The 26959-nt window shown below is 42.8% G+C and overlaps 1 protein-coding gene across 7 annotated transcripts in view; it reads right to left on the bottom strand.

Moving 5' to 3' along the window:
• The window catches only part of PHTF1 (putative homeodomain transcription factor 1), a 28199-nt gene extending 3485 nt beyond the window's left edge, over window positions 1-24714 (bottom strand). For 2 of the 7 annotated variants that reach the window (XR_014220964.1, XM_082227634.1), the window contains exons 1-16: window positions 24542-24714; window positions 23655-23730; window positions 22267-22323; window positions 20773-20842; window positions 18618-18776; window positions 14244-14409; window positions 12554-12697; window positions 11452-11590; window positions 9220-9390; window positions 7741-7818; window positions 5801-6019; window positions 4720-4848; window positions 4024-4296; window positions 2308-2439; window positions 1662-1748; window positions 361-516 (exon numbers count right to left, since the gene is read on the bottom strand). Coding sequence is in view for 6 of the 7 variants with exons in the window: in XM_082227634.1 (XP_082083760.1) it covers window positions 361-516; window positions 1662-1748; window positions 2308-2439; window positions 4024-4296; window positions 4720-4848; window positions 5801-6019; window positions 7741-7818; window positions 9220-9390; window positions 11452-11590; window positions 12554-12697; window positions 14244-14409; window positions 18618-18776; window positions 20773-20842; window positions 22267-22323; window positions 23655-23699 (2025 nt within the window). In the remaining variant the exon portion in view is untranslated. Of the gene's footprint in view, window positions 1-360; window positions 517-1661; window positions 1749-2307; window positions 2440-4023; window positions 4297-4719; window positions 4849-5800; window positions 6020-7740; window positions 7819-9219; window positions 9391-11451; window positions 11606-12553; window positions 12698-14243; window positions 14410-18617; window positions 18777-20772; window positions 20843-22266; window positions 22324-23654; window positions 23731-24429; window positions 24520-24541 lie in introns of those variants that run through there. The other 5 variants (XM_082227635.1, XM_082227638.1, XM_082227636.1 and 2 more) reach the window with 5 other exon arrangements.
• Window positions 24715-26959: the final 2245 nt, after the last annotated feature.

Raw genomic sequence — 26959 nt, forward strand, 5'->3', positions numbered from 1 at the left:
CAGACCTCAGCAACTCAACATTTTGGCTAATCTACTTTATTTACATATAAACACACAGAGCATTGCAACATGGCTCCCTCTCTCTCTAGCATCAGACAGCAAAGAGAAAAAGAACAAAGGACAATAGTCCCACTTCACGGAACACAGCAACACAAACATCCTGTCAAAACATACACTGTCATGTGATAGACAAAAATCCCATGACTGCAATCATGGAGCAGGAATTCTAACAATTTACAGGCATGAATGGCAAACTGAAAGTGGCAAATAATTTCCAGTGAACAGACCCCAGGTTATCAATTTTAGTTTATGTATTTGATAGCCTATTATCACAAGAAGGGTACATGTTAGGCAAAATACCTGCTCAGTGAGTAGAATTGAAATATTACTATATTCCTTGTTGGTCTCAGAGCCCAGGGATGCCAAATGCAACAAGAAGAGAAGCAGGGCTGTTTCCCAGATTAGGAATTCCCAGTTGTAAGCAGCATTCAAGAATGTCTTGTGACCTTTTAAAACCTGTGGAAAGAAACACAACAGAATCAGCAAACTGCCCTTTACTAGCTGTAACAGCTGCTATAGCCCTGCATAGTTGAAGCACCAATCAGCTGATTATGGGCTCTTCAAAGCACCAAACAGGGCACTTTGCAAGGTGAAAGGAGCTTCCAAAGAGCCCTGGTCTGCTCTTTGCAAGCCCCTGGAAGGATCAACTGACTACAGAGTTCCCAGGGAGCTGATAGGCACTGACTTCAACCTCTGTTTTCTGCTAGGATGAGCTGTACTATGGTGTTCCGCCACGGCGAAGTTATTAGCATTAGCAATCCCAGCTGACTGGTAGTACATTGGCAAGGAAGGCTTGGTGTCACCACTGGGAGTGCATTGCCACTTTAAGGCTCCCACTTGTGTTTTTTAAAATATATTTTTTTATTAAAGATTTCTTAGTTTACGAAAAAATGTGCATTGTCTCTTTTTTCAAGATGTGTTTTCTACAGATCAGTTTTATTTGTTGTGAGACATTAGTGTTACATACAGTGTTAGGTTAGGAAGAAAAGAGGGGGGAATGGTGAGTGGGGCAGGGTCGGGTGGCAAGGCTCCTACTTGTTCACGGGCAACTGTGTCTCCCTGACATCACATAAACTTTCAGGGTGCAACAAGTGGCCGTGGTCTGGGGGAAACTGCCTCTTGGGCTAACAAGATGTGTGTTGGGCCTAGTTAGGCACAGAGGCCAGAGATTCCCCATGCCTGCTCTAAAAAGGGCTCTCCTCTGGGGAGAGGAAATGTACCAAATCAAAAAGGAATTTTAGCTATAAACCTACTTTTTTAAAAAGAGAGAGAGAATTGCTTTTATCCTGTTATTCAGTCAAAGAATTCCTCTGGAACAGTTTACATATCACTGGGGGGGGGGGGGACTCCTGCCCATTGGATTACAATTTTTTTAAGTTTTGTTTGAAAAAATGTTTGAAAAGGAGGAAAAAACAAGCAAATTCAGGTCCAGCTTTTTAGTTCAAGTTCTTTAAATGGACAATTTTCAAACTCTTCCCTTTGAGGTGGAACTCTCCTCACGTTGCATTGTACACCCAAATTCAGATGCTTGTATTAGTACTGTATTGATATATAAATTTGATTATCAGCATTGTATCTTCAAATAATTATTGAGATCTTACCTGTGCACAGCATATGAAAGCAATGGAAAGAGCCAATAAGAAGATGGAAGATACAACCACATCGACAGATCGCTGTGGGCCTCGCCTCTGCCACAACAAAAAAATTGAACTATAAAAGCAGGAAAGTGTGCAAGAAAGAGAGCAACAGAAACAGTTCTATTTGATTCAGCATTTGCTAATTTTAGTGCTATTGTTATTGTGAGCTGCTTTGAGCTCAACATTGTTGAGAAAATTGTACATTTTCTATCAACATAATCATAAAAACACAATAGCATATAAAGCAATAAACAACTCAACAAACAATGCAGTTCAAAACTGACTCATAATTCAAAGCTATCAAAAATTGCTGCTAAGCACCAGCCCATTGCCAGCTGATGTCTTCTGTCGGGGAAGAGACTTCTTCACCAAGTGCAACATCCCTTGTGGCAGGTCGTTTCTTAGATTTTGCCACAAGGGAGATGGAGCTGGTCTCACTCAGTGCTTGGTGGAACAAGCACTCACTTGAAAACAGCCGCACAGTCCTAGGCAGCAGGCTTTTTCATGGTCTTTGTACAAAGGAGGCAGGGCTAGTCTCACTCCTTTGAAAACATACAGTAGCAATTGGAATCTTCTGTTTAGGCTGAGATGCCAATGCTTTTAGACGTACCTTTAGGTAGGCGCGGAGTGATAGCCAGATCTTAATGTTTTCAACTTTCTTGAGTCTAAAGTGAGGGATTTTATACTTCCTGGCTTTCCGAGCAGAAGTGATATGGCTAAAAAGTTTTGCAAACAAAAACCGCTGTAAAAGAAAAGTAAGTTTCTGTCATAACAAACTGCACTTTGCTGTCACTTGGGACTCACAACCAGTTCCTCCTCTTACCATTACTGCAGTCAGGTTAATAAACAATATGCTAAGGAACCCTTCAATAACATTTCTCCAGGTTAGGAAACACATTACTGCAAGGTGTCAAATGAGGAGGAAAACATAATCCATTTAGACTCTTTCCACAAGCTGCCACTTGCATGCAGAGGGGAAAGATGCAACCCAGTAACATCACACTCATTTTGTGATACTAGAGGCTATCTGGGAGAAAGGAAGTGAAGGAGACCATCAACCATAACATCATTCTGGACAGCCTAGAGGGGTTGGGAGCTGGGGGCACTGTTATACAGTGGTTCCGCTCCTTCCTCCTGGGCCATGTTCAGAAAGTGGGGGGTGGGGGTGGGTGAGTGTTCAGACCCCTGGGCTCTCACTTGTGGGGTGCCTCAGGGTTCTGTCCTCTCCCCCATGCTTTTCAACATCTACATGCAGCCGCTGGGAGAGATCATCAGGGGGTTTGGGCTGGGTGTTCATCAGTATGCAGATGATACCCAGCTCTACCTCTCTTTCAAATCAGAACCAGTGAAGGCAGTGAAGGTCCTGTGTGAGTGTCTGGAGGCGGTTGGAGGATGGATGGTGGCTAACAGATTGAGGTTGAATCCTGACAAGACAGAAGTACTGTTTTGGGGGGACAGGAGGCGGGCAGGTGTGGAGGACTCCCTGGTCCTGAATGGGGTAACTGCCCCTGAAGGACCAGGTGCGCAGCCTGGGAGTCATTTTGGACTCACAGCTGTCCATGGAGGCACAGGTCAATTCTGTGTCCAGGGCAGCTGTTTACCAGCTCCATCTGGTACGCAGGCTGAGATCCTATCAGCCCTTGAACTGTCTTGCCAGAGTGGTGCATGCTCTAGTTATCTCTTGCTTGGACTACTGCAATGTGCTCTACGTGGGGCTACCTTTGAAGGTGACTCAGAAACTACAACTAGTGCAGAATGCGGCAGCTAGACTAGTGACTGAGAGTGGCCGCAGGGACCACACAACACCAGTCTTGAAAGAACTACATTGGCTCCCAGTACGTTTCTGAGCAGAATTCAAAGTGTTGGTGCTAAAGCCCTAAACAGCCTCAGTCCAGTATACCTGAAGGAGCGTCTCCACCCCCATCATTCTACCCAGACACTGAGGTCCAGCACCAAGGGCCTTCTGGCGGTTCCCTCGCTGCGAGAAGCCAAGTTACAGGGAACCAGGCAAAGCACCTTCTCAGTAGTGGCACCCGCCCTGTGGAATGTCCTCCCACTAGATGTCAAAGAGAAAAACAACTACTCGACTTTTAGAAGACATCTGAAGGCAGCCCTGTTTAGGGAAGCTTTTAATGTTTAACAGACTATTGTATTTTTAAAAAATTTGGAAGCAGCCCAGAGTGGCTGGGGAAACCCAGCCAGATGGGCATGGTATAAATAAATAAATTATTATTATTATTATTATTATTATTAGGCTGGTGTTTTCAGTGGCAACCATTTCACTGCCATGGACTAGTTGCCCCAAAGTTTGATTGTTCAGACCAACCTGTTTATATGTTCTCTCGGCAACACACATCATGAAGAAAAACATCCAGGTGAGGCACAGGCGCTCAAGGAAGATGATTGCCGAAAGGGCGATGACCGGAGGGATGGTGGGAGCCCCGCAAAAGATATATAAAAGTTCTTTTAGAGAAAGGGACCATAACTGTTCCAGGGTCTTGGAGTGGAAGAGTCGATAGAGAAATGGAAGGAAAGCTAAGCCAATGGTAACAGTATTTCCCAGCCACTGGTAACCAGCTCCTTGCTGATAGGCATTGACCTATTGGTTAGGGAAAGCAAGAGCAAAATTTCACAGCCTGCAAGAAAGGTTTCATTGTAACAGTTAACCCCCCCCCCAAAAAAAAATTATCCCCATAGCAATTTCCAGAATGGTAGCAGCATTAATCTGTTTTGGGGGGGCAGTGTCTTGTGGCACCTTGAAAATGAACACATATATTATGGTAAGCTTTTGTTGACCACATTTCTCCTTACAATTAAATGGCTGCTGCAGTCTCCCCCAGCCTTGGGTGTCCATATCACAGTCCACCTGTCATGTTTCAGCAGAAGTTGCTAAGGTGGGGGACAACTTGGAGCAATTTTAATTGTTTGTATAAAGCAATGATAGCATCTTAAACCTGACCCAAAATGCACAGAAAATAAATGTCACGTTTTTCCTCCCAAAATACACAGACATAACCCTTACCTTGCTCATGATGATCCCACTGATCTCCAGCACAGACATGTCCACCTTCTTGCACTCATTCCCCTCCCAGATGAGGGCACTCACTTTGGTAGAGGCTGGGTTTGTGTTCTGTAGCCAGAACAAGTGGTTCTGAGGAAGAAAACGCATCTTGGAGCCACATTCTGGAAAATCTGTCTCTAACATGGGGAAAAATAGCTTCAAAACAGTAGCTTTAGTGACACATTAGCAAACACTTTGCCACTAAGACGTCAAACTTCACTGCTCAAGAGATGGACCTTATTTGAATATGCATGAACACCCTTCAAGGCCCCAGGCACTATCCTTACTGCACACTTTGGATGCCATCATTGCCTATAATAATGTACAGATGGCTTTAACATTATGCAGGTTGAAGGGCTAAGTAATTCTGAGAACAAGAAGCTTTCACCAGATCTATGAGGCCCTATGAGCTGAGTCTCCTCAAAATCTTTTTTGCGTAATAAAGACACAATTGTTTTATCACTTGCTGCTTTGAATCAGCATGGCTTCCACCAATAGTACCACATTTTCTGAGCACTTGAAGGACACAATATTTTATACTTATGCTATCCCAGAGAGTGCATTTATTTCATATGCAAACTGTACTAATGTCACAGGTACGTATCAGAAATTTTCCCCAATTTGACAAACAAAACTCCTTTCACTTTGAAGAATTTCTTTAGTAGGAGGCTTAGGGAATATAACTCTCCAATGCCCCACAGCCATTGCTGAGACTTTGTCACTTGAAAGATCACTGCCATGCACCAAGATTCAAGTCTCCCACGCCATTTATGGAAATCTCCCTTGTATCGTTGAGGCCATCTAGCAGAATGTGCCTAAGCTAATACTCTGTTTCCTGCTGAGTGGGAATACTCCAGAACGGAACCACAAACCCAACTACACTCCCAGATAAGTGGCAAAGAGAAGTGACTTTTGTGCACAGAAACTCCTGACAAAGGAGTTTCATGCCCTGTTGCTTGAGGGGGAGATTTTGGCAGTTTGACTCTAGCTTTTCATTCACTTAATTTACAGCAATGGGGAAAACACTTCACATGTTACAGACCTGCTGGAAAACATCCTCCTTCAGATCACGTTTGCTTCCCTTTGCTTCTTTTCCTTCGGCTCCCTCGCTGTCACTGGTGTAGGAGGAGCGGTACTCAGGCCCGTGAAGCAAATCATCCCACAGCACATCTTCTGTCTCAGAGTCATGGCGGGTGCTGGATGAGTCTCTGTGGGATGCACTGCCACTCCGAGATCCACTACTATGATAGGATCTGGACTCCTACAAGGAAACATCATGCCAACTGATTCAGCTGAGACCAGTCACTAAATGGCCACTTCAATGAGGCCCAAATTGCCCCTGTACACTAGCCTGTACAATGCTTTACTGATTTAAGCTGCAACACTGCAAACAAGCCCAATCCTATTCCTAGCAAGAAAAATGTACAGATTCCTCCTCTGTTTAGAATTGTCTGCCATATGTTTTCACTGGGTCTGCCAACTTAGCATTTTCTACAAAGTCCCCCTGCAAAGGGAATCATATAACCGTGCCCTCCAGGGACCAGAGAATCATGCTGAGCTCATGTACTTACACTGAATAGGGTGCTGATAGCAAGCGTAAGTATTCTCAGTGGTAAGAAAGGGCATGCATTTCATAGAATCATATCAATCACAGATTGCAGAAATGCATACCAGGCAACTGCTACAATCACTAGCTTCTCAAGTGGTGTACTTGTGACTGAAAACACTCTCCTCCTCTTCTTCAAGTATCCTGGAAAAATCACATGTTTTCCCAAACTGGCTGCTGACAAGGTTTTGGTGAGGATAAAATGAAAGCCGGGGGGGAGAGAGACATGGGCACTACCACAAAGTACAAATGTAATAGACAAATGTGTCCTATACTCATCCAGAAGCATTGCAATATGTAATGCAGGACCCTAGAGACGAGCTAAGAAGAATAGGGAGACTACACCTACTCAGAATTTAATTTTGCAACAGAAAAAATAGTGTTAGATAAACCAGTTTATGTGCTAGTTTTCTGCTTTAATAGATTCATTGGAGCTCCAGTGCACCAGTGAAGTCAACATTTTTATGACTTGCCAGTGCTGGAAGGCAGGTAAGAAGATTTTCTCCAGATTGGTAGAGATTTAAATTTTATTTCATACAGAAATAAATTTGGTTTTAGAAAGGAAAGAGCAACATATCTGCTTTAACACAAGAGATCAGTGTCCAAAGAACACCAGTCACAGAGCACTGTGTGATATTTTGGGGTGAATTTTATTGTCAGTGGAGAGCTTTAACAAAATGCAGTTTCTCAGTAGAAACAAATTTTTAAGCAGCGAAAACAAGAGATCCCCACTGTTGAAGAGTAATGAAAAAAGCCATTCAAAGTTCAACAAAATTCTCTCATTTCTCCACTCTGATGCTATATAAAATGTCATGATTTCCCTTTTCACCCCCAAAACTAAGTGGGCTATACACCTTAGAATCTTGTATTCCTAAAAATAAACTGGCCAGTTCTTTGTTCGCTTTTAAATAGAAGTGGTACATCACAGAAGAACATTTTACCGTTACAACAAGAATGCATTCTGAGTCTCACATTGGGTATAGCAAAGCATGATGAATATTTGAGTCAGCTATAGGTATACCTAGAGATACTTAGCAAAAAAATGCAATACTCAAGTAAGGAGCACATATTTATTCCCATTCTGCTGACTATGAACTGCTCAATGTGCCTTTTCAGACAATGCAAGGAGCAGACATTGAGATAAAGTAGTATGTTTCAACTGGAAACAGGTGTCATTCATTTCATTTTCCATCATCACCTACCCAATTAAAGTTGCACTGAAAGGGTCATGTCATTTAATAAAAAAACATCAGCAACTACTTCCTCGCCTAGGGCTAAAGATAACCCCAAATTCAAAAAGGGTCATTATCTGCATCCAGGCTCTTCAACTTATGTGACATACTGTTAATAATCTAAACTTTTGGGTAAACTGGTACCTCATGAATAACTGTTGCGTCCAGTTCCGGTTCCTCTATGCTGTCAGAGCCTTGCATAGATTTCGCGGCCTCCTTGATCTGCCTCAGAGCACAAAAGACAGTAAGTGCAGAACTTTTACATGTGGGAATGAACATACTATTTCTTATCTTCCCATTTCTCTTGTCCAAAGTGTGTGTGTGCTTGCACACACCCCTACATAAACATAACCAGAGGTGGCGGCTTAGTCCTAATCTTGCTCCTTCACCACCTTACTTTGCCATTTCTTCTTGCCTTCCAACTTGCAGAAAGTGAAGTGGGGTCTTTATGCGAGTTCTAGAATGCTGGAAAATCAGGGTTCTAAAACCCATGGGGAGCCACCATAGATACATCCATCCATACTTCTGAAGTGTACAATGAAAAGGCAAGAGTAGCTAACAGCATTGATATATCAAATGGTACTTTTGCATTACTTGCTTGTGCATAAGGCTCCAATAGCTGGGATTTTTAATTTTAAAAATGGAGGTGTATGAAGTCATCTAAATAGCCAAATGATTTCCCTTAAGCCTATGACAACTGCAAACTCTAGCTGCCACTTAGGAGACCATCACCTCCTGTTTTTCTGCTGCCACCGCAGGCACCTTGATGTTATATAAGAAGAGGGACCTTCTTATATAACTTTTCTGAACAGTTATTTCCTTTCATAAACAGCAAAGGAGTTTTGTTTTAAAATTAACTTTAGATAGCTAGAAATGTGAAGCCTCTAATCTTGAACTACTTACTCCTATCCTTAACATCTGAAAATACTGTTATCTATGAAGTACTTTTTAATAGATTTATTTTTATCTTCATGTCTAAAATCCTTACGCTTTATTTTCTTTAAGTACCATTAAACTCATGTTTCGTTCTGGGTTTACTCTAGAACAAGCAAAACTACTGAGTCTACAGGGATAGTGAGTCAGAAAAGGCCTTGGGTACCAAAACAGAAAGGCGTCATCCTAGATGTCAGTGTCAGTTCTGTGATTCTATTTTATATTTTGTTATGTCCATCTAGAACGCAAACCGTATTAATACATTAAATATACTAGAAAAAGTGGCTTACATTTTATGTCAATTTGAAATAAGCATTATTCATTTCCTTTCCAGGCATTCCCAAGTACTGAGAAGTTGAAATACATTTAACAACGTGGCAGCATTTAATCCAGGGCTTTAGGATCAAATAAAATTTAACAGCTTATTTTCTAGCTGCTTCTGATCAAAGATGACACCCAACCCGGGTCTGTGGAAGTGGAGTAATTACTTCTCTAAGACAGCAATCACTGTTACCTTGGGCCAATCACACTTCTTTGAAGTCTCTCAGCCCCACTCACCTCACAGAGTGTTTGTTGTGGGGGAGGAAGGGAAAGGAGAATGTTAGCCGCTTTGAGACTCCTGAAGGGGAGTGAAAGGCGGGGTATCAAATCCAAACTCTTCTTCTTCTTCTTACAGAAACTGTAACTTACCTGTGATACTGATTGCTTTGGAGAAACAGAAGTAGTAACAGAAGGTTTCCTGCTCTGATTTTCACTAGGGGCACCTTCTACACTTCTGCGCAACAAAATGCTCTGACTCACAGCATCTGTATCCTCCTCACTTGACAGCTCATCAGAAACCCCAGAGCGCCTGGCATTAACCTGAAAAGAGTACAAGTTAGAATGAAAGCTAGTCAACATCATGCAGATCGAACTCGTCATGTTCATGTAGCATAATCTGTGTAATAGTTACCAGTAAGTAGAAAACTGCTTGTTAATAGTACCAACTAAACACTACAGTGGTACCTCGGGTTACATACGCTTCAGATCACAGATTCCGCTAACCCAGAAAAAGTACCTCGGGTTAAGAACTTTGCTTCAGGATGAGAACAGAAATTAGCGGCAGCAGGAGGAGGCCCCATTAGCTAAAGTGGTGCTTCAACTTAAGAACAGTTTCAGGTTAAGAACGGACCTCCGGAACAAATTAAGTACTTAACCCGAGGTACCACTGTACAAGCAAACAACTGAAAGGAGAGGAATTGCAACCAAAACTTTAGTTTCTGTGACATATGGTTATCAGCATGGTTATTACTCTCCTAAAAGCACTGCCATTTGCTCCAGGCTGTGAGACAGAGGGCTAAGTTGCTGTCACAAGAACCTGCACTGCTATTTTCCTACATGGTAGCATGGCAAAGTAATCTACCATGTTGAAGGAGTTTGGATGCAATGCAGGTATCCCTACCATCAAGGGGCTTTATATCTCAGATTGGTCATGAAACACACTGGGTGACATTGGGTCATTAACTGACTTTCATTTTCATCACTCATTACAGGTGTGTTTTGGGGGCGGGGGGACCACTTCTGCCACCCTCTGATCCTTGGAGGAAAGGTAGGATTAAAAGAGATAATGAGGTAATGGAAGTCATAACAGAAGTTGTGTTGTACGAAATTAACTTATTTTTTGTAATTCGTATTAACCTTTGGGTTTTTTGTTGACTGTTTCTTTTTGTTTGTTTGTTTGTTTTACAATCAATAAAGCAATTAAAAAAAGGAGAGGTAATGAATAATGATAAAGTAAGTAACAAGTAAAACCTCAGTGCCTAGGGCTTGCTGATCGCATGGTCGGCGGTTCGAATCCCCGTGGCGGGGTGAGCTCCTGTCTTTCGGTCCCAGCTCCTGCCCACCTAGCAGTTCGAAAGCACCCCTAAGTGCAAGTAGATAAATAGGGACCGCTTACTAGTGGGAAGGTAAACGGCGTTTCCGTGTGCTACGCTGGCTCGCCAGATGCAGCTTCGTCACGCTGGCCACGTGACCCGGAAGTGTCTGCGGACAGCGCTGGCTCCCGGCCTCTAGAGTGAGGTGAGCGCACAACCCTAGAGTCGGACACGACTGGCCCGTACGGGCAGGGGTACCTTTACCTTTTTAAGTAACAAGAATAATGTAAAGGGACCCCTGACCATTAGGTCCAGTCGCGGACGACTCTGGGGTTGTGACGCTCATCTCGCTTTACTGGCTGAGGGAGCCGGCGTACAGCTTTCGGGTCATGTGGCCAGCATGACTAAGCCGTTTCTGGTGAACCAGAGTAGCGCACAGAAACGCCATTTACCTCCCACCAGAGCAGTACCTATTTATCTACTTGCACTTTGACATGCTTTCGAACTGTTAGGTTGGCAGGAGCAGGGACCTAGCAACGGGAGCTCACCCTGTTGCGGGGATTCGAACCACCGACCTTCTGATTGGCAAGCCCTAGGCTCTGTGGTTTAACCCACAGTGCCACCAGTGTCCCTAGTAATAAGAATATGTGGTAACAAAAAGAATTCTTCATCCAAAGTAGCCTCCTAGATGATTTTGCAACAGGGGGAAGTCTCAATCCAAAAGCAGGGGCCGAAGGGCGTTTGATGGCAGCCTCAATCTAATCTCTTCCCTTGAGGGAATTTACAGATTTAAACTCCACAGAAGAAAAAGACTTTGCATGGTTTTTGACTTTCTGAGCAATATCTAGGCAGGATGAAACTGCTTTGCCAAGTATATTATTTCCATGATTAAATAAATGGCTAATCATTTTAATGATCCATGCTTGCAGCAACAAAGTACATTTTGCAAAGCTGTATTCCACGCTTTCTGAAATATGCGGGGGATTGTGATATATATCATTGTTCCTACAAAACCCATTTGACATTTGCATCTGGAAAACTAAAGCATCAAACTCAAATTATGTCTTACCAGGGTTTTTTCTGCACTAGGTAAGACCGCTTCCTTGGATCGCTGCAAGCTAAGCTTAGATCTGGAAATCTGGCGTTTCACACCACTGCTATGTTCTGTTTCAGTCCCTTTATCCGCTACCCGTCTTCCCCTTTTAATCCTAAGGAAGGAAATGCTATAGATAGCATGTCTTCTTTCTACACATTTTTAAAGTGAAGTTGAGATGCTTCACAGGAAGCGATCCATACATCAAATAATAATAATAATAATAAAATCAAGAAATGGCAGAGGGATTACAGAATTATCCATTTCTTTTTCTATCAAAAGAACAAACACACACATTCACTGGCTTCTTTCTTTCTTTCTTTCTTTCTTTTTCTTGGAACTAAAAGAAAGTGTTCCAAAGTTTCAAACCCCTGGAGAAGGCACAGGCAACAGGCCAGACATAATTATGTACAAGAGAAATTTCCCATTGCTATTTTAAAATCTACTGAAAAGAGGACTCTTAAAAAAGATGAACAAAACAATTTCTCTGTCTGACTGAAAACCAGTTGGGAGAGTATTAATTCCTCTCAATAACACCTCATCTTTTATCCCAAAGAGAACATAGAAAAACAATGCAACTCTCTCCATTTCAGAAGCAAATCACAGTGTGGTACAGTAGCTAGAGTATTAGACAATCACTGGGGAGATGAAGGTTTCAATCCTTGCTCAGCCATGAAGGGCCTTGGGACTGCCACAGCCTAATCTATCTGACAGGGTGGTTGCAAAGTATGAAGGCAGGGGTGGGGCTTTTTTTTCAGCCGGAACTCACCAGGGCACAGTTCCAGCACCTCTTAGGTGTGCGCCATTGCCATTAGAAGAGAACAAGGGAGGTGTTTTTCTAGAAAAATAGCACTGGGTAGGGGAGAACCATTTGCGCTCTCTTGAGCGTCATGCTTGTCATGCCTATGCAAGGCCAACTTCCATCATTTAAATAAAAACAACTAAATCGCCTACAAAAGACAACATTCCATAAAATTAGAATATGATGTAACAGAGGCAAGGTCAGCAGATAGAAAAATATTAGATAAAAATATATATAATTGCTACCTCCGGAACAAGCCAACACTACCAACCGTACCGCTCCCTGCTCCTTGTCCGCAATGCTGAGTCAAAGAAGCTGCTGATTCTGGATGAAAACTCTGACGACTCCTCAGACCTGTTGAGGTTGTCTAAGGAAGAGTATGGAATGCTGCAATCGCCTCCTGCAGATTTTCGCATTTTCCTACATTAGAAAAAATGTTTTAGCAACAGATCAGAGTTTTGTAAGATGGCCAAACTCTCACTCCTTGCAGAATCCTTGACACATATTACATAGGTGGAATACAAACATTACCAGTGTGAACTTAGTGTGTGTGGCTGTGTGGGTAGAGTCAGATAAACACATTGGGAGAATGAATAGAGATAATCCATTGTGACCATAATGAACTGATTATATATGAAATCTTTTCCTCTCTCTCTCTCTCTCTCTGACTTCTCCCAGCAGTAGATCGATATGGCTGGGACAATACCAAGGGTCTAGCCATGTACTGCTGAATCTGGCATTTCTGTGGAACCATAAAAATACCAGATTTCCTTCCTTCCCAGTGTTCTTAAAAAGAAATACTTGCAAAGGAGTAAGATGTGCTCTTAGAAATTCCCAGATCCAAGAAGTCTTGATATTGCCACTGTGGCTGGAATGATGAACATTGTTTGGTCTGTATATGCCCTATCGCAGTACACATCACTCCTCACCTATATGATCCTATCTCATTTCCTTCCAACAATTCCCAGTCCTACTGAACTTGGAAGCAGGGTGGGTTCAAAGAGAATTCTAAATCCCCAACAATGCCTGTAATAGCAGTAAGAACTGAAAATACAAATGCACTGCTTCATTCAAGAAATGACATAGATACATCCACTCTAGAGTTGGAATCAAATCACAACAAGTGTAAAGGCCGACCCTATGACCTCTGCTGGGAGTCCCAGCCAACATGGAAGGGAGAATTTATATAACACATACACTTAAGGACACAAAAAGGTGACATTTAAGTACAGTGGTACCTTGGTTCTCAAACTTAATCCATTCCAGAAGTCGGTTCAACTTCCAAAACCATTCAAAAACCAAGACCCGGTGTCAGGGAACTGCCATCGGAAGGACAGGAGGTGGAAGGGCTCACACAGGTTGGGAGAGACTCAGCAGCTGAAGAGGGAACCAGCAGGGGGAGAGGAGGGGCTCCGAGGAAAAGTGAGCAGGAGGGAGGACTCAGGGACACGTCCAGCGAAGACAGTGGGGAGGTTTCAGGACCTCCTATAGGGACACCCACTCCTCGCCGGAAACTGTCACGCCGAGAGTCCAGAAGACGCGTTTCCGTTAAGGAGCTTTTATGTTGGAAACGATTCCGAAAGCAACCACTGTCGGAATCTGCCAGCGACTGACGGAGCCATGCTTAAGGTGCTCCGTCACAGACAGAGGTTTGCGGACTTGACCAAACTCTGAGGGACTAGGATTTTACGCACAAGCAGCTCATCATCCCATCACACCCGGCTTCCAATTGGCTACAGGAGCTTCCTGGACTCAAGCGGAAGCCGCGTCGGATGTTCAGCTTCCAAAAAACGTTCACAAACTGGAACACTTACTTCTGGGTCTGCAGCGTTCGGGAGCCAATTTGTTTGTCAGCTAAGCCATTCGTGAACCAAGGTATCACTGTAGTGTCTAACCATATGTTCTAATTCCAGCAAGCACCTTAAAAACTGAGACCCTTTCCAATCTACTGACTTTGCTCTCTCACCTCCTTCTCCGGCAAACACCGCTTCCATCAATTCCTGATGGCTTCGATAACTGTGTAGATACTATTTGACAGTGTACAGTCCCCATCAGCAGCATAAGGCACAATGGTCCAATAATTTCACTTGCACTCACAACTGGCATCATGTAGTACAACACCATTGCTATGACTGAAGAAAAAAAATGTATGTAAGTTGTCTGCCAGGCAAACCTTTGTTTTAGTAATACAACAACACCTCTTTGTTGCTGGGGGCCATAATCAAGTGAATACTACTACTACTACTACTACTACTAATAATAATAATAATAATTTATATACCACCCATCTAACTGGGTTGAAGATTTGGAAGACTGGTGACTATCTACAGGGAGCTCTCTCACACATCCAAAGCCAGCACTTAGCAGGGTATCTCCCCCCACCGCAGTTGATGCAAAAGGGGGCCAGTTGATGCAAAAGGGGGCCAACTCTCACACCTGAACTTGCTCATTTTGGCAGAGCACACAACAGATAACACGCTGCTGCTAAAGGGATGGTTTCATCCTTCAAGGGGGGAAACTTCCTTTACTAGCTTCTCTCTAGCCAACTAAACATGAATGCTTCTGCAAGGCAAAGCAGTGACTACTTTTCAAGTGGGAATGGGCAGCACAGATACTTGCATACAGGGGAAGTCCCTAACTCACCGAAGGTTAGCTGGTCATAATGTGGTTTCTATAGGGGACTTCCGGGGTGGCGCCTCTGGTGATGGCGGACTCCCTCTGAACTGGAGGGACAAGCTCCGCAAGAAACGGGTCTTTCCCGCTGCGGCGTAGCAGGGACCCTTCTGAAAATCACAGGCGGATGAAGCCTGTGACCGTGGGACTCGGTGGGCACCTTTAGCGCCCCCCCAACCCACTAAGGAACCCAGAAACGGGCTCCGAAGTGAAGAGGAAGTGGCGCTGTGCTGTGAGTTGACTGCTTTTTCTGCGGAGCGAAGCCGCATAGCCGTTGCCGGAGAGCGCTGCCTTTTTCCTGGGACAATTTGGCATTGAAATAACCAACCATGAGTACTGGAACGCTAAATAACTGGATTTCAAACAAGTATTGGCGAAATAAAAGGAACTTGGACTCTTGTAGTTATAACAAAGCAAAGACAAAATAAACTAGAGCCTTAAAAATCACTTTTAAAGGATCGTCTTTCACCATTCAAAACTGCGGAACCCCCCTTCGGAAGCAGGAAAAGAAGGGGGATTGTTACTGAGTTGTTTAAACCTGCGGAAACAAAGTCAAAGCAAAGTATCTTTCCACCGTCCTGACCCTGGAGCGGGGTGTCAGATTTGGTGTATGAAGCTCATTGACCAGAAATAAATGCTTTGACAGATAGTCAAAAGGAGGGAAACATTGTGATTCTATTGTTTCCTTTCGTTGTTTTTTTTTAAAGGACAAATATGGACAGAATATCTTTAAAGAAGAAACTTTGTTGCTATTGTGCTTAAGGAAAAGAACAATCAGAAGTTTTCCCCCCTAGAGGGGAACTATGAAATTGTAACTAAATCCTGGGAACTGGCAGCTGTTTACTGATTACAACTGTGGGAAAGAGTTCGGTGACCTTGCAGGACAATGCCTTCAGAAGCACTGTTGGATGCTTTCTGTAACATAAGTGCCCTATTGGACCAGTTAAGCCAGAAGATGGATTTTATGATAAAAGCTGCTAGTGCCTTTGATCAGGCAGTGGAAAATTATATGGAGCCCATTCAGGAACCGAAACAGGAGTGTGTCATGACAGAACAACAGAAAGAGGAGGACCCTGCTGAATCTGGGATGCCAGGGACGAAGGGACTCTCAGCCCAGCAGGAAAGTGAGCTTTTGGATTTGGCTAATGAACTCGGAAAGAACCAGACTTGGAAAGATAAAGTTTGGACTGAACTGGAAATGGGGGGTTGGATTGACCACCCTATGCAGGGATGTTTGGACTTTCCGAGTCTGGAAATGGGTCGTCAGAGGTTTGGAGTTGTTGGGACTTCCAATTTTGGAGGGAATTTGAAATATGCTCTAAAACATCATATGGAGCTCAGTTTGGGCTATGAGAAAGGGGCTGATTTGTTGAAAAGGGTCAAAAACACTACAAAGCCAGAGTTCCCGCGAGTGAAAGGAAAATATGAAGAAGAGCTGCGAAAGGGACATGAAAGAGATTTGAAGGCCTTGGATATTAGGGCACCAGGTTAATGTGCCAGACTAAAGGGAAACAGAAAGGACTGACAACCCCGGGACCGGGGGGGAGGGGACGCTGGAAGAAGTTTGGATTGTTTTTATTCTATTGTATTTTCTTTTTTGTATTATTATTATTAGAAATGTCTGATGAATGTTGGGAAAATGCTGAAATGAAAGTACTTGGCTCTTGTTAAAATGTTTAAAGAATATGGTAAAAAGGTAATGGTTATGAGAAGTTGGTAAAAAAGATTTAAGTTTTAAGCTTTAAGATTATTTTCATAAGATAAAACGAGAATAGAGTAAGGTAATGTAATGATTAAATATTATGAATCATGGATTAAAGCTTTAAGCATCAAGGATTTTTATAAGATAGGATGATAATAGAGTAAGGTAAAGTAATGATAGAATATTATGAACTTTGAAAAGGATTTGCTGTGACAATTATTAATCAAGATACAAGAGATGGGAGGAGGAGGAGGTCGTGGAAAGAAGGTAATGGAAATTGGAGAATTTGAAAATATGGTTTTATTTTTGTTTTTTTTCTTATGTTTTCGGTTTTTTTCTTTTTTGTAATGTCTTTTTTGTGTATTTAAAAAAAAATTCTTCTGTCTCAATAAATATCATAAAAAACATAATGTGGTTTCTATATTATACCTCTAATGTGGCCTGTTCTCCCAACTTCTTAACTTCTACAGTGGTGCCTCGCAAGACGAAAAGAATCCGTTCTGTGATTCTCTTCGTCTAGCGTTTTTTTTGTCTTGCGAAGCAAGCCCATTGACGGATTAGCGGATTAGCGCTATTAGCAGCTTATCGGATCAGCTGATAAGTGTCTTAGTGGCTTAGAAAAAGGGGGGAAATAAAAAAAAACCAGCAGGAACTCGCAAGACATTGTCGTCTTGCGAAGCAAGCCCATAGGAAATTCGTTTGCGAAGCACCTCCAAAACGGAAAACTCTTTCGTCTAGCAAGTTTTCCGTCTTGCGAGGCATTCGTCTTGCGGGGCACCACTGTAGTTGTTTCTGAAATGTAGGGTATGATAGCAGATCTTGTAAATCTGTAAGATCATTTCCTAACAAAATGGGAGTAATTACCTGATATAATCCTAATTTTTCTTGAATCATTTGCAATGTCCATATAGGAACTTTATATGTGAAATCACATCCTATACTCTTAGGTATACCACAAAACATCTATTAATATATCTTACCACAGGCTGTACAAATTGTGTAGCAATTAAAATTTAATCATAGCCAGTTCTAACATATATGCATTCACATGGCACATAATATAACAAGCTTATATTCTCAATTAAGTCTCAAACAAACAGCACACAGCTTTGGAATTGTTTAATGGAAAAGTAAATACCTGACAACATGCTCTCCACAAAAATGTTTACTTAAACCTTTAATCTAGCTGGGATAAGCACTCTGAAGCATTACTATCAGTGGAATCCCTGAATGGAGTTGAGTCTGGTACAAAGACAATATTTAGGAAAAAGACTCCCAACTAAATAAAGATTCCTTCTAATTCATAATTCCCACCATGGCTGGTGTATTATTAAGACGGATAATTTACAACAAAATTATTTGCATGACTTTTCTCTCACTTTGAAAAGAACTGGATAAATGATGAAAATCAGGTAACAATGTGTTTATCAAGTGCTGTTGCAGTCCACACAACAAAGCTTGTGTTCTGCGATCATAAGGTTACTCCATGACCAGCTTTGATCTTTCCTCCTCATTGGATCAAAGTCCATTTAAAGCTGGTCAGTGATGGCAAAGAGGAAAGTGAAAGGAAACAGAAAATGCAAATAGAAGGGAAATGATATGAAGGAGAGATAGAAATGAGGAGAGTGTTGCAAAGCAAGCTCAAGAGTGAGCAGACAAGAATCCTAGACTGCTATTTCTACCAGGTCAAGTCTGTGAAGATGAGCTACAGGGACAGATTCTCTCTCAAAATCACTTCTTTTCCAAGATGTTAAGGAGCAAATGCACCACCAAGCTGCAAAAGTGAAGAATGATTTACGACTGATTCCTGACTTCTTGATTTTTTGCTTGCAAAAGTCTTCCTCCAACTATTTGCCTGGAGCAAGTCTGTTAAATTTGATGGATCAAATTGATTACACCATCCTAAAATAGGTCATCTTGGTTTTCTCTTCAAGCTACTCTAACATAATCTCAATCTTTACTCACCTTGTAGGAGGTAGAGCGCTAGCAGCCATGTAAAAATACGCCTGGAAGTTACTTGTATCCACCACTGGCTAAAAAGGGGAAAGAAAAGAACCCGCACAAGCCCTTTTCCTGTCAGAGATGTCCAAGGGATTTCAGGTTTAGCTTTGGCAAATGTGGAACCTAGAAAGCATACATGAAAAACACAGCTAGTTTATCTGGGAATTAAGGGGAAATCCATTTGACTTTTTCCCGCTCTTACTCAGTCCAAGACTCCCTTTAAAATTGTGGATGTAGGAAAATATTTGCAAAACTTCATGGCCGCTCAGGACTAGTTCTTATAAATAGATAAAGTGTGAAACCTGCACCAGGGAAGTACAGTGATACCTCGGGTTACATACGCCAAAAATAGTGCTTCAGGTTAAGAACTTTGCTTCAGGATAAGAACAGAAATCGTGCTCCGGCGGCGTGACAGCAGCAGGAGGCCCCATTAGCTAAAGTGGTGCTTCAGGTTAAGAACAGTTTCAGGTTAAGTACGGAACTCCGGAACGAATTAAGTACTTAACCTGAGGTACCACTGTATCATTTCAGACTGCAAGTGGGAGCTAATGTAAATGAATAATTGTTGCTAAAGGGTAGCAATTCTGCAGTTAACCCTCCCTCCCCCACTGCAATCTCGAGGAAGATCACCCACCCTCCAGCAATCTGGCTTGAAAGGTTTTCCATGCCAATTGCTTAGCAGGGAGAGTGAACATGTGCCTGTGTGCTGCATGGGTTGTGTGGGTGTGGCCATGTCGACCACTGGCATGCAACCCCTGGAGGGTTGGCCAAATGGGAATGCAGCTCTTAAATAAAAATTAAAAAGTTCCCTGCCCCTGCTATAGACAGCAAGATGTAAAGTGTAAACCTCTTCTGCTAGCACAGTTTAGAATGCTCTCCTGCAGTTCTAATCCTATCTGATATAGGATATAGTATTGGCAGGCTGTTGTTCACCTGCTTAGCCAACGGGGTCCCTGAAGGGTTCCATCTTACTCTATTCAACATCTACATTAACTTCCTCCAATGTAGTACCTTCCATATGTTTTGGACTACAATACTTATCATCCCGGACTATTGGTCATGCTGGCTGGGGCTGATGGGAGTTGGCATTCAAAATATCTAGAGGCCACCAGGCTGCGGAAGGCTGATCTACATGAAGTGGGAGATCACACTGGGATTGCATGCTGATTTCACCCACATTTCCCTTTCCAGTACATCAGAATAGATGCAAGCTAACAAAGCAAGGCTTCATCAAAGCTATTATCAGTAAGTAGGAAAACAAAGATACAATTATGTGTTTAGTCTGTTCTGGTTGAGGTCTTCACACCCCTTGAAGAAACAGATCCTTATGAGTGTGCTCCTGAACACAGCATTGCTGCCGGATTGTCAGATACCGGCTGGGGCTAGGAGAATTTTTGCACAGCTTTGGCTGGTGCACTAGGAGTGCCATTTCCCGGAGAAAGCCTATCTGGCCACTGCTACACATGCATTTGTCGCTTCTAGATAGTTTACTGCACTCTACATAGGGTTGCCCTTGAGAAGTGTTTGGAAAGTTCAGCTGATGCAAAATGGAGCAGCCGGGCCATTATTTGTCACTTGAACAAGATTGGAGTAATACACTTTAGAAAGCAATTTATACTGGCTGCCAATTGGCTTGCGGAACTAATTCAGAACACTGGTTATTACTTATAAATCTGAAAAGAGTTTGGGACCAGTTTACTTACAGGGCAATTTTCTCCCAACCTAATCCAGCCTTCTGCATTCATCACTGGTCCTATTGTCTTCAGAAGTGCAGAGATGCTGCAAAATTAATTTTTTACTGTGCCTGCATCTTCCTACACTACTGGTCCCACCACTCCTTTCGGTTTTCATCAAATTATGACTTCAACACACTTTTTGACTGTGTTGAGCTTTTATGATTTCTCCCCTGCTATTATTTGCTTACTATTTTTATTTTATTAATTATTATAAGCAGCTTTTTTGGGCCACTGGTCCGAAAGGTGGGACAGAAATTTGTGGATAAAATTAAAACTGTACTAAATGTCATACCTATACAAAAGATGAAATAATTACCTGACCTCTCAGACTCATGTAAAATAGTGATGATGAGCACAAATGCAGTTATTCACACAATACCTACCTCTGATTAAATCAACATCTATAAGATCAGGCTGAATGCGGCCTTTCTTTTTGGGTTTGTTTTTGAAGCCCTATAAATTTAATCATAAAGAATGAGTAGATTTTGTGGTGAATATAATAGGCTGTCTACTTGTATCTCCTAGTTCTAATCTCATTAGCAAAGAGACTGGCTTATAAATAATCATTCATGTCCTCTGACTATTTGAATTCCTTACACTTATGCGTGTATATGCAGCACAGAGGCTGTGTACTGTCACAGGACTTCTGAGATGAGGTTATTTATTTATCTAGCTTTTTATTTTTTTAAAAAAAGCAAATTTTAAGCTCACCCTTTATATAAAAATATGAAAGAAATGTGTGTTTAAAGGCACACAGACCTGAGAACACTGAGGTGGGAGTCATGGGGCATGAAATGAGGTTTTTTGTGCCTTGCACTAGTTCCTGTTTCCTACAGTACCTCAAGCCTATCATATTTTACAATCTACTATCCCCTTCCACGTAATGTCCAAAATCATCCAGAACTTTCCTGCAAAATTTCAACACTACTGTAGATAAAAACCTAGTAATTAAACACTTAAAGAAATTCAGGTTGCCTATTTATGCTTACTCTGCAAAATAACTAAAGGCAAATAATACAGTTATTCAATGAATCAGTTTGTATTTGTGTGTGCAAAGGACAACTCTCTGTCAACAGCAGTGAAATATAAATAAAAATATGAAATATATAATAGATGCACTCATGTCCTGCTTGCAGGCTTTCCATGACCAACTGGTTGGCCCCTCAGAGAACTAGATGCTGAACTAGATGGCACTTTGGTCGGATCCAGCAGTTTTCATTACGTTCTTATGATCCCCCCAGGGAAATATGCCACGTATACAGGCAATTTAAATCTTTAGCTAATCTGCCAAAGATATGCAAATCTCTCAGTCACAGGTTATTTGACCGAGTACAATTATTCAAAACAAAAGAAGCCAGGCCAAGATAAAACTAGGAGAAAATGGGCAAACTCCCACAAAACACAGTTATTAATATAAAGGTCACAATCTTCATATCATTCTCGTCCAGATCAGTTACTTTATTGTGATTCCTTTCTGTCAGAATGAAGCACACCTAGTTTGCCAGTTCTTCAGCATAGTACAGCTTCTTTCTAGTTTCTCATAACACTATAATCTGAACCTAGAGCTCCACTGACCCTTTGTGATCAAATTCCCAGCAAGCACAGACTTCATCACTTATGGCAATGAGGCTGCATCCGCACAGCTGTCTTCAATGTTGCAGTGAGCTAGAAAGCCATTGCTTTCCATCTAGAAAGCTTGTGTGCACCTTCAGAACTTCCTAAACCACAAGTAGCTCTTGAATCAGATCAGGGCAACTGTAATTAGGAAATATTACATGCTACACAATCCTCTTTGGCATGCTTATTTCACATGTGTATCTATTTGTCAAGATGCAATGTACTTTTGAGTTCTGTCATTTCACAAAAGAGATTTTTACCTTCATCTCAGTTTGTTCTATAGATTTTTCCCATATCTGCTGATCATAGGCTCCAATCTGAAAAAGAGTTGTGTTAGTTAAAGAGTTGTCTAGGGAACTAAACTGCTTCCTGTATTCTACTTCCATCTCCAAATTCAAAATATTAACAATACAGACATTAAGTAATTTATCAAGTTATTACCCAGGATCCCACTATTTAAAACTATGGACATGAAAAGCATTGAGGGAATGTGGGGGGCAAACTGCATGTTTTAATATTTATTGCATGCCACCCCAATATCCACAAGTGAGATTCCAGGGGCCCAGGCACTTACCCAGGGTTCATATTTCCACAGTAGAGACAGTCGTGTCTTCATGATGTATAGTTTATTTACACATACAAGTGTTTGTTAATTTGGGGTTTTCATCAGCTGTACGCCATAATCATCACAATTATAACAAATAAAGGCTTGACATACCTCGCTTTGCATGCCATGAGTCTATCTCATATATTAGTTTCACCTTTTAAGTTAAATTACTGAAATAAATGAACTTTTCCACGATATTCTAATTTTTGAGTTTCACCTATATATACAACCTGAGCCTACAATACAGGGGCTTCCAGCATTACACTACAAGAGGGTCCTGGTTCTCCCATGACCACAGTTGTGGATCCCATCAGAAATAAACTATGGCCCTCTTTCCCCCTGTCCCAGCTTGCTGCTTACAGATTTGACACATTTTCCCTCAGATTTGTATCAGGCAAAACCATAATCCTAATCCTTCTACCACTACTGGCCTTTGTCTCTGCTAACTATCTCTCAGTGGAAGGAGGTAGAAGAGGCCCCACCCTGCCTTTGCCTAATGACATGGCCATTCTCAGCAACTGAATCCCTGCTGCATCCGAGGCTTAGTTAAATTCTAATGCTTTCCTGGTTCCAGAAATTTAGGGGAGTATTGCCATCTCCAAAACTTAAACAATATAGTACTAACTTATGAAGAAAGCCTCCAAAAGCCTTTAAATATTTTATAAGTTAAAGGAAATGCTGACTCAAGGGGAATTGGAATTCATCATACATCAAAGAAGATAATCAAGGAAAATGCATACATAATTATACTTTATGCATAATAATTTTCACACACCCATCTTAAGAAATCAATCTATGCCTAGGTAAGCATGTATAGGATTGCAGCCTGAAGCACAGAAACTATCTACAATAACTTTGTCGCAGGCACCAAAAAAATGTAGTCTGCCGTACTATGTTCAAAACAAACATGAATATTCTTTAAAACCCTCCCCCTTCCCCCTCTTCAGGTACAGTTTTAATTACAACCTACAGAGTGGGGGAAACCCACATGCATCTGTACAACGGACAAAAGTAATTACAAAAATAAGCCTCGAGACTGACCTTTTTTTGGTACCAAGCAATGGCATCTTCACCATTTGAGGCCATCTGGCATCTCCAAAATCAATAATCAAATTACCTGAATAAAACAAAGAGAGCTCATTATCCAAGCCTAGGATCTTAAGCATCATCCAGGCGACAACCTGAGGGTGGCATCAGAAGCCGGTGCCCTTGGCCAACTTGGTCCAAGGCCAGCCAAGAACAGTCCAGCTGGGCTGGTGGCTCTAATCTTTTCTGTTGCATAAACGATATGCAGGTGTTGCTTTTAGAAGAACAACAGATTGTTTTAATTTTCCAACCCGTTTTAAATCACAATCCTCCCGGGTTGCTACTGCTTGTATTTTTAACGGAAAACTTAAAAACTTTTACGGATGGATTCGGTTTAGGAATCACCGCCATGATGGCACAGGGATGCTCCGGTGCAAACAAAAAAAACTTCTTCTCGGGAGGGTTTTGAGATGCGCATTCCCGAGACAATATTGAGAATTAATCAGGTTGCTGCGCATTCCCGAGCCAATATTGAGAATCGATCAGGTTGCGACGCAGCCCTTCCCAGCCTTTTCTTCCCCTTTGCACGCGGAGAGCCGCAATCTTCAGCCAACCCAACCACTCCTCTGTTTAAAACCTCTTTTTTCCACACGCGGCTGCAGAGCTCCCTTTTTCCTCTTCTCCATCCCTCCTTCGCCTCAGCTCGTCGACGCCCAGCCCTATCCCCCCCCCGCATCCCTTCCCTGCCCCTCCGAGCCTCACCCTTTACCCCACCCCGCAACACACTCACTCTGCCTCTCTCCTACCCCAGGAGCCCGCAGCCGCCCGTTTCCACCCTAATCCCGCGGTCCTCCGCCCGCCGAGGCCTAGCGCTTGCCCTCCGCCGCTCAGTGGCTTCTCACCGTTACCATGGAAACGCGGAGCGGCGCCTCCAGGGGAGAGACCAGGCTCCCGGCCCGATCGGGGGAAAGGCCGCAGCCGACATCTTTGCTCAGGGCGAGGCAGCGCCAGCCGAGCGCTGCTGCCCCGCCCCCGCTGATCTTCTCTTCGCCGTTCGGCGAAAGGGACGTCGGCAGCAAGGCAGCGACAGCCGAACGCCGAATCCAGGATCAGCAGACGCGGGCGAGGGGGGGGGAGAGCGCAAAGTTGTGCGTTAAATGCAAGAGGGGCGAATGGCCCCGTGACAGCGGGGAAAGGAGGGGCAGTGGGGCACTGGCCAGTTGGGGGGGGGGTAGGGAGCGAGATAAAGGAAGCGGAGTCAACATCTGGACTCCGCCAGGTTCCTTGTTGGTGCACAGCACAAATTAGTTATACATGCAGATGTAGTAAGTTACTCATCATCAGTTGTCTGCATCAAAAAAAAAAAAAGTTGATCTGTTAACTTAAATACCACTCTGTAATTGCAAAAAAGTTGTAGCTGTTGACATTCTGATGGGTTTTTAAAAAATGTATTTACTGTAAAGGTAAAGGGACCCCTGACCATTAGGTCCAGTTGTGGCCGACTCTGGGGTTGCGGCGCTCATCTCGCTTTACTGGCCAAGGGAGCCGGCGTACAGCTTCCAGGTCATGTGGCCAGCATGACTAAGCCGCTTCTGGCGAACCAGAGCAGTGCACAGAAATGCTGTTTACCTTCCCGCCAGAGCAGTACCTATTTATCTACTTGCACTTTGACATGCTTTCGAACTGCTAGGTTGTACTTAGAAGCAAACAGTGCTTGCATGTAGCGGCCGGGGAAAATATCTGCGTCATAGGCACATGGCTCTTAGTTCCACAGCCCTAAGCAGCCCATCCTGTAAGCATTTACATGACTACTTCGTATCTAACCCAGTGCTGCACCTCTGACAAATCTCCGTTTTGGCAAATAGGACTCTGAAGATCATGCAAGCACAGCTGTTATAAGCGCCTGACCAATGCAGTTGATCAGACTACGTGAGATTTTTTTAAACCAATCCCTACAGTAGCTCTATACCAGGGGTCTGCAACCTTTAAGACAAAAAGAGCCACTTGGACCCGTTTCCGAAGAAAAAAAAACTGGGAGCCACAAAACCGGGAAGGTGACGTCGGGATGGTGCATGACTAACGCACGCACCGCCCCCATGTGACATCACAGCCAGTACAGCGCCCGCCACAGTGGGGAGTGTCGGGGTGCACAATGCGCCTCCTCCCCTCGCTAGTATCCACCCCGGAGCTGCGGCAAAGGTGTAAAAGAGCCACATGCGGCTCCGGAGCCGCGGGTTGCAGACCCCTGCTCTATACGTTCCATATAGGCTCCTCAATGCTGTTCCTGGCACTGCTTTCGGCTTAAGGGTTGCACACAGGTAATCTGGAAAGTTCACCTCTTTAGCAGTGTTGAGGCAGGTGGACAGTTCCATTCCTCCACTGGCAGGTGTAGATAGCACAGGTCATGATTTCCCCTGTAGTAAGCGGGAAGCGTAAAGGGTAGAGACACTTTAACTACTGCATTATCTCTTGCGCTTTAAATGTATACAGTATAGGAAGATTGCAAGGTTGTGATGACCATTATATTCCTTCCCCCCCCCAAAAAAAAGCCACATTGAAAAGCAAACATTGTGCTCTTCAGATTTATATAAAAAAATTGAATGTGTCAAATGTACCTACATCTCATCACAGAAAGATTCAGCTGTATTTACCCTACCCTCCCATATTGCTTGTTTCCAATATGACTGTCAGTGGAACAATCTAGTTCAGGACTAATTTGCAGCCAGTAATAAGTTCTAAAGTATAATGGTTTATTCCACCCTGTCAGCACCAGTTTTAGGTTCCCCTGCACAGGGCGCTGAGCCAAGGGGAGAAAAATTGAGCAGATCTGCAGCTGAGAAGATTCACTTGGGGACACCAAATTTTGGGCTCACACAAGGCACCATATTACAAAAGATTATCAAAGTCCATCCCTGCCCCTGGCCCAATATTCTAACAGTCTTTCTGCCAAACAGCAGTTTTCATTAAGGACAAATCAGACTTCTGTTTATTAAAAAAATACTTTACAGGGGGAAAATCTATGCATTCCATTGTACTATTTGTTTGTTTTACAAAGAAATAACTTTAACAGTTTGATACGCTTGTACAGTCAGCTACTAAAAGAAATGCACTGCGTTAGAGGATTATTCACAGAGAGGCTTAAAATTTTCCCATCAGTTTACACTATTATAAAAACCTCTTTAAAACACTTGCTAAATGTCAATAAATATACTAAGGCCACACAAAGCCAAAAAAGAAAAAGAAAAAACAGTCTTCCAGACAATTGTACATATCCTCTATATGCAAAGACCTTAGATATATTAAAACCACAGAAAAATATC

This window comes from Podarcis vaucheri (genome assembly GCF_965113315.1).
Source record: "Podarcis vaucheri genome assembly, chromosome: 6".
Lineage (NCBI taxonomy): Eukaryota > Metazoa > Chordata > Lepidosauria > Squamata > Lacertidae > Podarcis > Podarcis vaucheri.